Source organism: Trichogramma pretiosum, unplaced genomic scaffold, assembly GCF_000599845.2.
Source record: "Trichogramma pretiosum strain Unisexual culture from Peru unplaced genomic scaffold, Tpre_2.0 scaffold74, whole genome shotgun sequence".
Classification (NCBI taxonomy): Eukaryota; Metazoa; Arthropoda; class Insecta; order Hymenoptera; family Trichogrammatidae; genus Trichogramma; species Trichogramma pretiosum.
This window is the reverse complement of record NW_019641708.1, coordinates 950,861-962,407: the sequence shown is the minus strand read 5'-3', so window position 1 is coordinate 962,407 and position 11,547 is coordinate 950,861. Positions and strand designations below refer to the sequence as shown.

Below are 11,547 nucleotides of genomic sequence, written 5' to 3'. Positions count from 1 at the left end.
TCTGGCAGCAAAAGGAGTAGCAGATTTATTGAAATGGCTTACCAGCGTGTAGTCACGAACTAGAAAAAGGTCAGGACATGTATCGTGGACAGAGCCGTCACGCCAGATTACATGGTGCGTAGGTTCTGTATTGACTATGGAGAGTTTTAGTGTTGAAACAAGATTACGAAAAGAGGTTGAATGGGGGTTGGTAGTGGCCATATTAATATTGAAATCGCCAGTAATAATAATATTATCAAAAGAGGCAAAAAACATCGGTAATAAATCAAACAGGGCTTTTGGATATGCAGCTTTTGGTCTGCGATAAACTATTGCAAGGAGAAGTTTAGCGTGTGTTGTTGTAACTGACTAGAAAACAAACTCAGGTTTATTCGAGAAGCGTGAGTTGAAAGCTTCCAAGGCTTTGATGACTAGGCCATTTCGGGCGTAGAGAGCAACACCGCCACCTTTCTTGCCCATCCTGTCGTGATGGTGAAATGAATAACCGGGTATGGAGAAAATATTTACGTTAAGGGATGGTTTGAGAAAAGTTTCTGTTATAGCTATGAGGTCGGGTTTGTGATCAAAAATATGTGTTTCGAGAATATTGAAGTTTCTGGATAGCCGATTTATATTTATATGTGAAACAGTGAGATTGCGCGCATGGTTAATGTGAGAAGTACTTTCAGCGGGTGGATCAGCGTAGCCTCAGTCTTGATGTCTGTGATTCCCAGGCAATGACTGCCGTGGCTCTACGGGTTTCAGTGCTACTAGTTCAGCGATATTTTTTATATTGACGGAAGGCGACGCTGGCGTGGCACGCATATAGATTCGATCGCTCCTGCGTAAAGGACGCGCGTAATTCAACTCCTTAGATCTGGTTAGAGCTGCACACCAGAGCTTGTAAAGGGGTCGAGGGAGCATGGGAGTCGCAGACACTTTGCCCTGGTCTGCAGTATCAAAAATGCTCCCACAAGTTGTTGTCGCTAATTGATAGGTGTGCGACATGATCGCATCACGTGCTATAGGCGAGGTGAATTGAGCGTTCAATTATCATTTGAAGTTCCGGGTCCAGCTTGCGGGTGAGATCGTTTCCATGGTCGTACTGAGAGAACGGGGAGATCTCGTCACATTTCAGAGCTTTCAATATTTTCTTCACCTTATCGACGCCAGGCACATCGGGGAGAGTCGGCAGGCCACCGAAACGGATCTCACACATATCCGTATAATGTCTCGAAGTCTCTCGTAGATCGCTGATTACAGCCTTGAGTCCATTTATCTCGCTTGAGTTGTCGTCGATTTATGCTCGCGACTCAGCTTGCACCCTGTCCATCGGTTGGAAGAAAAAAGATGCGTTACGAAAACAAAAAAGTAAAAAAGTATGCAAAATTAAAAATATTTAATTAATTTTTTTCTTTCTTGTATTAATTTTTCATTGAAATGACCTTGCATGTGACTTCATAAGGGTCATCTGATTTCAGATTTGAATTCAGCATCCTTAAAAACCTATGAATAAGTATTTTCAGATTTTTTTAGGGGTTACATACACCTTAAAGTCGAAAAATTTTTTATTGCATTTATGAGTAGGATTTTTCCGTCCCTTTCCATTGCATTTTTTAAAATTCCAAAATTTTGATTTTGTCCTGAGATACAGCTATTTCCGTGAACCCTTTTCCTATACTTTATATGTTAAATTTTTTCTTCTTTTGCGTTTTCTGGCGGGTAGTATTTTAGGTCATCTATCGTAACTTTCAGAGGGTGCTGATTGAGCTTCAGCACCAGGGTCGCGTACACTTCTTCATATCATCAATGGTTACGGTCACTACCTCGGATGAGACGATCGAACCAATAGGTCACTCTCAAACAGTACTTTTATGACTTATGTTTCGGTAAATGCGAAAAATGGAAAAAAATGTGTGCTTAACTGTTCATGCAGAGCAATCTGCCGGTTCGATCGTCTCGTCCGAGGTAGTGACCGTAACCATTGATGTTCTGAAGAAGTGTACGCGACCCTAGTGCTGAAGCTCAATCGGTACCCTCTGAAAGTTATGATAGATGACCAAAAACACTACTCCCCAGAAAACGCAAAAAAAGAAAAAATTTAACACGTAAAATATAGGAAAAGGGTTCACGGAAACAGCTGTATCTCAGGGCAAAATCAAAATTTTGGAATTTCGAAAAATGCAATGGAAAGGGACGGAAAAATCCTACTCATTAATGCAATGAAAAATTTTTCGAGTTCAAGGTGTATGTGTCACCTTAAAGCTCTTTTTGTGATCTAAACTTAAAATGACCTTCAAATGACCTTTACATGACCGAATACAGTCAAAATAACCTCTGATTTAGATTGAGCGACCCTCAAAACATAAGTTTTATTTTTTCGGATATTTTTATTGAATTCTCGTAGTTTGACCTTCAAATGACCTTGAAGGTGACCTCCTGAAGGTCATCCGACCTCGGATTTGGATTCAGCATCCTTAATAACCCATATATGAACTTTTTCTGACTTTTTACCACTTTCCCATTATTTGACCTCCAAATGACCTCAAAAATGAGCTTACCTTTAAAACCCGACCCCAGATTCGAATTCAGCGACCCCATAAACATAAAGTTCACTAGATCCGATCGGTGGATTAGAAAATTTTTTTTTTGTGTGGCTGTGTTATATGGTACAACATTTATTTCGCGACAATACTTTACGACCGTTAGCCTATTAATTTACCGAACACGTTGGCTCTTCGGCAGACCAATGGCTACAAAAGATACAGCTACCAGCCAGAAACTCAGGCTCAGCTAATTAGGCAGAGGAGAGAAGTGGGGAGCCGAGAACCAAGCGCCCTCCTGCCCACTTTGCAGGAAAAGTAAATGCTGGAGACCCGAGGACCGAACGCCCTCTCGTTCAGCACTTACCTCGGACTAACAGGTTAATTTTAGCCTGAGCTATAGATCGATTTGCCCCTCGGGCTCAGTCTGATATAAGCAATAAACTAGAGTTCTTCTCTTGCGGGTAGCTGATGCGCCATCTAGTGGTCTTAGCCGAACTACCGCGCATTGAGATATAATTCATAGTTCTTATATATTAACAAACTCAAACATTGATAAATAAAAATTATTAATTGATAAAAATTCGAATTCATCCCCGAGAACGATAGACTGCCCGTAACTGTCACGCAGACGAAATTAATACAGTCAATCAAGTTTGACTGTTCGAGTTACACGGCTCGTTTTCTCACACACTCACACCGCAAAGAAAGAGTACCTCTGGCCGTAGAGCTTGCAGTGCAGCTGCGGGTTACTAAACACGATGCGGCAGAGCTCCTCGGACTTAGCGGGCTTGAGTTCCTCTTTCTCAGCGAATGCAGCCGTTGGCGTGAAGAGGACGGGTCGCGCTAAGCAAAGATTGTACTTGGCCACAGGGTGCTTGCTCCTCTCGTGCGTGTTTCGGCAGTCTTCGCAGCAGAAAGCCTTGCAGCATACGCGACACCCGTTCTGCTGCTGCTGATGCTGCTGTTGCTGATACTTATACCGATATTAATGATCGACACACACGAGATTTAAATTTTACGGTCGAATTATCGTTGGGCTAATCGCGATTAAACAATTAGGTATTTTTTTCACGGTTATAAGCACTCGTAATGACGCAAAGTCGTCTGCAACTGTCATCTACGTGAAATGTGTAATGAGCGTATACAGCACCTACGTCACTCGTATACAAATGTACATTTGCGAGCACCTATATTTATCAACGGAAAGAATTTTTAGAAACTATATTGCATGAGTAAAAATAGAAACATTCAATTTTTTCAATGATAAATAGAATTGTGTGAAGATTATCCTTCTTGTCCCATTTAATTAAAATCCAAAAAAATGAGACAAAAAAGATAACTTTTATACAATTCTTTTTATCATTGACGTGCAGGTAAAAGTAATGACTATAATAATATTTCTTTATTTTTGTTCACTTTACCAGAGGTACCGAACATAAATTTTCTATATATGTGGCCTTTCTATATATCTGGCACAACACCGAAGCCAAGACAACGAACTGCATCTCAAGATTTGACAAGCCTAGGCCGAGCAGAAGCAGGCAGGCCGCACAAGAACAGCAGCCGTCACGTGATACAAAGCCACGCGAGGCAGATGTTACGGCCCGGCCGTGAGTTCTGCAATAAGTCGCGCTGGCGAGCGGAGTCAGCGGTACACGGAACGGAGTCAGCCGCGTCTGCTGAGCGTCGATAAGGCAGGGAGTCAGCGAGTTCGATTCCCGATGAACGCGATGAATCGCGAAGGAAATGCACGCGCCGATCTTGGTATCTGGATGAAGGAGGAGCCTCGATGAAACAGCAACTTGGTTGTTGAGGGGGTCCGACGTTGCCTCAACCCTTACAAGGAGGACTTACGTCGGGAGAGGTCACGGCGACGAAGTACCGCAGACGTGCCGATACTCGTCGATGCGCGTGCTCTGCTCGTTCGAGAAGCAAGCGGAGCTTGCAGCACAAGTCGTTGACTCGTAAGTCGCGAGACTCGGAAGCGCGATTCTTTCCTCTCAGCGGTCTTGCTCGTGGCAGGTGTCAAAAGGACATCCGCCCAAGTTGACACCCGAACGCGAGGTCGACTGAGGAGAGGGCAGAGGGGTTACCGGCACTCGTACGCCGGTGTTCGGCACCGGGATATTCTCCCGAGTGAGGCCCAGCGGCGACGAGCGACTGTGGTATCCTCGTTTGAGAGCTGCAGTTATTGACAGCGTAGAAGCCTGAGTTCAAATTCAGTCTTTCTGGCTATGTTCGATTTGCGCAAACGTGGCGAAGTCTAATTTATTCGAAAATGACTAAGTGCTATTAATGCGCCGGCGACTAAGTGTCGTTAATGCGTCCGCGACTAACAAGGAGACCTTCTCACCTTCGGATCATGGATTTGCTCCAAAATTTTTTTGGGGTCTCCTGGTACCCTATACTGAAGCTCTCTGTGCTTAGTTTGATCTCATGGGCCTTAGGGCCCATTTTTTAGAGGATTTTCCACATTATAAAAACATCTTTGTTATTTTCTATATCGATATAGAAGTACTTGAACGAAAAAGTGCAACGATAAAAAGTTTTTTAATTTTTCAAAGAATCTGCTTAAATTTTTTCAGAATTTTTGGGACCATCTACCACTCTCTTTAAGAAGTCCTAAAATCTATTTAAAAAGCGTCCAATTTGGGCCTCTTGAATTAAGTGATAGATGGTCCCAAAAATTCTGAAAAAATTCAAGCAGATTCTTTGAAAAATTAAAAAACTTTATACGAGGCAGGTTTCATCGAGAGATCGGCCAGTGATTGGTGCAGTGCCCCGGTAATCGTGCCGAAGCAAGATGGAAGCAACAGATTTTGCATCGATTACCGGGATTTAAATGAAGTAACATTGCAAGATCAATATCCCATCCCGAACATGGACGGAATTTTGGAATAACTCCGGGAGGCCAAATATTTGTCTAAGGTAGACCTTAAAAATGTTTACCACCAAATCCCAATGGAGGAGCATAGTAAGCCATATACTGCCTTCGCCGTGCCAGGCTCGGGGTTATGGTAGTATACAAGAATACCATTTGGCCTGTGCAATGCGCCACGAACGTTTCAACGGCTGATTGACTCCCTGTTTGGCCCCGAAGATCAGCCTCACATATTCGGATATCTCGACGATATCATTGTCGCCACTGACTCCTTCGACGAATACCTCAAATGGCTGGAGGTCGTTCTGACTAGGCTGAGAGAGCTAATGCCCACGCTGCGGCGAAGAATATGTGCGGTAGATCGCTCAGCATCCAGAGAAGAAGGCTTTTGGGACCAGTCAAGCCCCGAAAACGGAGACACGCCGCCTTGGCCCTAAGGTCCACGTGCCACCGAAGGCCTTTCTGGACCGCTACCCCGACGAGCCAGAGTGTAACCACTACGACCGTATCCGCAATGCGATCAAGGACGTCGATATGGTGACTCAGGTCAAAATACTGAAGGAATACTTTCCTAATGGGGCTCCAACCTCCAGGGCCAAGAGATTCAATCCAGCGACACAGAGATACTGCGACTAACGCACTCGCCTAATCCTTATAGTTTATTGTTTGTTCACCCTAGGCCAATCAGAGTGCCAGTAGTGACAAAAGGAACGAGATTTAATTTAGCTTAATAATCAGGCACACGTCCTTAGAACGTTGTTGTGTAAACAGCTAACCAGTCTTTCTACGACTATAGCTAGTGATTTTCGTGTAAATATTGTGAAGAAAAAATTCCTCAAAGTCGTGCTAAATCAAATCGCCGAGATGGCGTCGGCCGTACCCTCGACCGAGTCATCCAGGAAAAAAAGAGGACGCACCAGCCCAGGTGCGCAGTTACCAAAAAACAAAAAAAAGTATCCATCTGTCAGTAAATGGCTGAGCTTCCAGCCTGCGGTAGAAACCCAAAACCGCTTCGATGGTCTCTCTGAAGTCCCCGACGATGCAGACAAAGCTACCAATAATGAAAATCAATCCGAAACATCAAGTGTGGGTAAAAAAGACAAAGTCTTCAAACCCCCGCCAATATTCCTCAGCGAAGTCGAAAACATAAATCCCCTCGTCGAGGCGCTCAAAGTCATGGAAAATGTCGACTATTCTCTGAAAGTCCTTCCGGAGAACAAAATCAAAATCCAGCCTAAAACGTCTGAATCGTACGTACCTATAGTAAATCTGCTAAAAGAAAAAGCACAGGCTTTTTATACCTACCAACTAAAAGAGAACAAGCCCTATAAGGTCGTACTAAAGAATATTCACCAGTCCGCCGACCTGATAGATCTCTAGAAGGAAATTGAATCGCATGGCCATATCGTCACTCGGATCTCAAACATCCAAAAGCACGACACCAAAAAGCCACTACCTATGTTCTCCGTAGAACTGAAACCAGCCATAAATAACAAGGAGATATTCAATATCAAACGCCTGCAACACTCGGTAGTGCATTTTGAAGCCCCCCGCAAGTATAAGGACATCCCTCAATGCACGAGATGCCAAGAATTTTGGCATACCAAAAACTACTGTTTCCAATCACCAGTGTGCGTAAAGTGTGCAGGAGAACATCTCACCCAAGAGTGCCTTATAAAAACAAAAACGAAGGAAGTTAAGTGCGCAAACTGTGGTGGAAATCACCCAGCTAGTTATAAGGGCTGTTGTAATGTTGCTACGACAATTAAAGAACAATATATGCAACCTAAAACCCTGCCTATTCCAATCATCGTAAGATGATCTGTAATCTGTAATTAAATAAATTAATAGAATTGTAACAGCCAATAATATTTGAACCATTAAATTAATAAATAAATCAAATTGTGAATAAATCAATAATGAAATCTTTCGGTTAGAATAATAGTTAATAATATTCGCCATAAACAATAAATTATAAAATTGTAAGATAAAACAGTAACTGTTTTATCATGAGAACCTAAATCTGTACGAACACTTGACACAGAGAAATGTAGTGGCGCTTTGAGCATCAGTAAGAAAGCCTTTCTCTTTTTTTAAAAGAAAGATGATTGAGCTGATGATGATGGATCACTTCCTTCTCTCGTTCTCCGACGCTCAGTGTGAAAGGTGCTCTGTTTAAAAGTCTCTCTCTGTGTCAATCAAGTTCTAGGTTCACAATGTAAGTCTAAGTTAAAATAAATATCCTAATTATAATAATCTTAACTCATTCTGTCTATTTCTTTTTAATATTATAATACTTTTCACTTATCATTTTAATTCAACAAACATGTCTTCCTAATAATAAGTCATGGTCACAGAGGCAATGAACGTTATCGTTTTGCCTCTGTGGAATTGATTGTCCCATTCCCAAATAATTTGTTCATAACCAAGCAACAGAGAGAATATCCAACAACGCAACAATACCCTGAGTTATTGTACGTTCGTTCGGCAGACTCGAAATATCGGAATACTTAGGCCACACAACGAATTAATTGTCCCAAGATAATTAATTACGTTACACTGTCCTACTCGTAAGGAGCTTCAAAAGAAGGCATTTTCTGCTTAAAAAAACAAGCCACCTCAAATCCAAGCTGAACCTATAACTCTTCAGCCCTCCTCTCACACAGTGAAACCCCACCATAAGAGCTTGATCAAGCCTAACATCAGTTATGCTCGGTCTGTCGCGGCGACTTCCATCGTACCGGGGACTGAAACTCAAACACAAGACCTCCCGGAAGGAAAAATAAACAAACAGGACAAGCTAAAGTTCATGCTGTTCCAGCTCATGAATAAACTTGACTCCATGCTAAATCTCATTACTTGCCTTATTAACAAACTTGAAAATGGCAAATAAACTAAAGATTGTTATCTGGAACGCAAACGGCCTGGCGCTCAGATGCGTCGAAGTAAAAGCTTTCATTTATGTGCAAGATGTGGATATCCTCTTGATCTCCGAAACCCATTTCACTGAAAAAAACTTTTTCACTCTGCCAAAATATAATTTTTACAACACAAATCATCCGGACGACTCGGCCCACGGCGGTACTGCGATCGTCGTAAAATCTCAACTCAAACACTCCAAATTAGAGGGGCATCGAGAGGACTTCCTCCAGGCTACAAGCATTCGACTTGAGAAACAGTCAGGCTTTTTGGTAGTGTCAGCGGTCTACTGTCCGCCAACGCTCAAGGTTTCGCAAGCAAAATTTGAAAGTTTCTTCGCAACACTTGGTAGTCGTTTCATTGCTGGTGGGGATTGGAATGCGAAGCACCCGTGGTGGGGCTCGAGGTCGCAGACCCCAAACCCAAGAGGAAAGTGGCTTTACGAGGCAGTGACTCACTGCAACTGTTCGACGGTCTCCTCGGGAGAGCCAACCTACTGGCCAACAGACCCAAAAAGACTGCCGGACCTCATAGACTTTGCAATAGTCAGGGGAGTCTGCAAGCGTCTTTTCTCAGCTGCTTCGAGCCTGGATCTCTCCTCCGACCACTCTCCGGTCATTGTGTACCTGGATAGCCTCTTCGTCAAGCACAAAAACCTCGCCAAAAAAATCGATTGGAATAAATATAAGCAAGAAATCACTACGAACCTTTCTTGCGCGGTGTAAGGACACCGCGGAGGGCCGTACCCCAGAAGAGTTGGAAAACGCCATAAAGCTGTTTGCCATGACTCTGCGCGAGTCTATTGACAAAGCAACAAGCACAGAAAATAGTCCCGACGTGCGCAGACGCACCTCAACAATTATCGAAAGAAAAATAATGGAAAAAAGAAAACTACGCAGAGCATGGCAAAATAGCCGAAATCCCACAACAAAAGCGAGATTAAACAAAGCGATAAAGGAACTCAAAAAATTGCTGCGAGAAGAAAAAAACTCGCATGTTGAAAAATATCTACAAAGTATGTCGGCTTCAAAGGCCACCGACTACTCCCTGTGGAAAGCAACCCGTCGCCTGACTTAACCCAAAAACTATATCGCTCCTATTCAAGCCCTCTGGTGACTGGGCGAGAGGGGATAAGGATAAAGGGATGGTGTTTGCTGCTCATCTCGCTGAGGTTTTCCAGCCAAACCCGAGAGAAATCTCGGAGGACGATGAGAGACTACTCCTCTACTCAAATACTTTTTCTCCGACAAAAAATACTCAAATAAAACCTACGGATGCTAAGGAGGTCAAGAAAATAATCTCAGATATCAAATCAAGAAAAGCGCCTGGGCACGACCAACTGACAAGAAGGATGATCAAGGAGCTCCCCCAGATTGCGGTACGACACTTGACGCACGTCTTTAACACGTGCTTGCACCTGTGCCATTTTCCCGCACAGTGGAAAGAAGCGCAAATTATAGTTATTCACAAGCCGGGCAAATCCGCGGAAAGGGCCTCTTCCTACCGGCCGATCAGTCTCCTGCCAGTGCTCTCGAAAATTTTAGAAAAGATCCTGTTGTCAAGATTACAGCCGATAATAACACTCAACAATCTGATTCCTAAATTAGGGATTTTTTAGCATTCGCCAAATGATCCGTTTACGCTTCATCAACGACAAAATGTTCGATCTTTGGAATAGAATTAAAAAATCAAATATCCCATACAACACCAGATTGGAGTTTGTAAGACGTAGTAATACGGTCGGACGAAGGGTTGCACTTTTCGAGAGACAAAAATATTCAAGAAAGTTTAACATCCTTGTTGGTTCCGTTCCACGCGAGGGTCTTACTCCGACAGACACGGTATCGGTCGCTACTAACCGAGATCAGACGACTCCTCATCGAGGTTCGTTTAAAAACATAACGGACACAGCTATCCCCGATGAGGTGATAGACTTAGTTTCCTTGGGCCCCAAATTTGCTATTCCGGGCTGCCGTCTGTCTGCTAATGATGTTGTTACCACGATAAAGAATGTTGAGTATGGTCTACAGAGATCCAAGTTACCATTGGACGAGAAAAATAATATTAGAGAGAAAGTGGTAACAGCAATTAGACAGAGTATAAACAAACAACCCCCCTTTAACAAAGATGATCTCGTGATCCAAAAAAAGTTAACTCTTAATAGGCAATTCTTGAGAGACAATCCTGATATATTTTTTACGAATTCAGATAAAGGTAATGTGACGGTCTGTTTGAAAAGGTCTACATATGTTTCAGCTATGGAACATATGCTCAGGGACTAACATACATATTCCACAGTGGACTGCAATCCATTAGAAAAATTACAAAAGAACGTTTACAATATACTTAAGGATTTAAACGACCGCAAGCTTCTTAATCATAAATATCCTATATATGCTCTCACACAGACAGATACCACCTTGGCCAAATGCTATGGCTTGCCTAAAATCCATAAGCCTACTTTAGCATTCAGACCCATAATATCAACGGTCAATAGCCCTACTCACTTCCTAGCTTCTTTTCTGTACAATAGTTTAAAATCTTGTTTTCCGTCACCTCCTTCTCATATCAATAATAGCTTTGAATTAATCAATAAAATCAAGCATGTTAATATCCCCCATAATTATTGTTTCATTTCTATGGATGTGGTATCCTTGTTCACCAACGTGATGTTGGAGGACGTGGTGGATTGTTTGGATCGTAGATATGAGCTTATCGTCAATACATCCAAGATTCCGTTCGAGGAGGTCATTGAATACACTAGGTTTCTGTTTAACAATGTGTATTTTTCCTTTAATGGCAAGTTTTACAGGCAGGTATCGGGGAGTCCGATGCACAGTGGTCTGAAAAGTTAAAAAAGTGATCAAAATTATTTTTAAGCTGGAAAATTAAGTTTAAAATGTCATTGCAGGTTTTTTGTAAAGGTTTTGCATTATATTTTGAGAATCCGTTTCCCTCGATGGGTTTGAAGAGTGGTACATAAGTCTAGTCATCATCCGAAAGATGAAATTCGAATTGCATTTAAAGTCACAATAACCTAAGTCATCGAATAACTTTGCACTTACTTCAAGTAATCATATTCCTCATTCTGAAGGAATTTTAATCGCATAAAAACTTAATTTGACTCATTTTGGCCGAAGATCATGCAATACTTTTGAAAAAAAGTCCCCCATATGTGAAAAAAATCAGGCAATTTTCGTTCTATTCTAAAAATAATGAAAT

At 42.3% G+C, this 11,547-nt stretch overlaps 1 protein-coding gene across 1 annotated transcript in view; it reads right to left on the bottom strand.

Annotated features, from left to right (window-relative positions):
- Positions 1–10,910: 10,910 nt before the first annotated feature.
- Positions 10,911–11,547, bottom strand: part of LOC106659203 — a 17,181-nt gene continuing 16,544 nt past the window's right edge. Inside the window, exon 5 of the mRNA XM_014381619.2 lies at positions 10,911–11,168. Coding sequence (XP_014237105.2) covers positions 10,911–11,168 — 258 coding nt within the window. The remainder of the gene's footprint in view (positions 11,169–11,547) is intronic.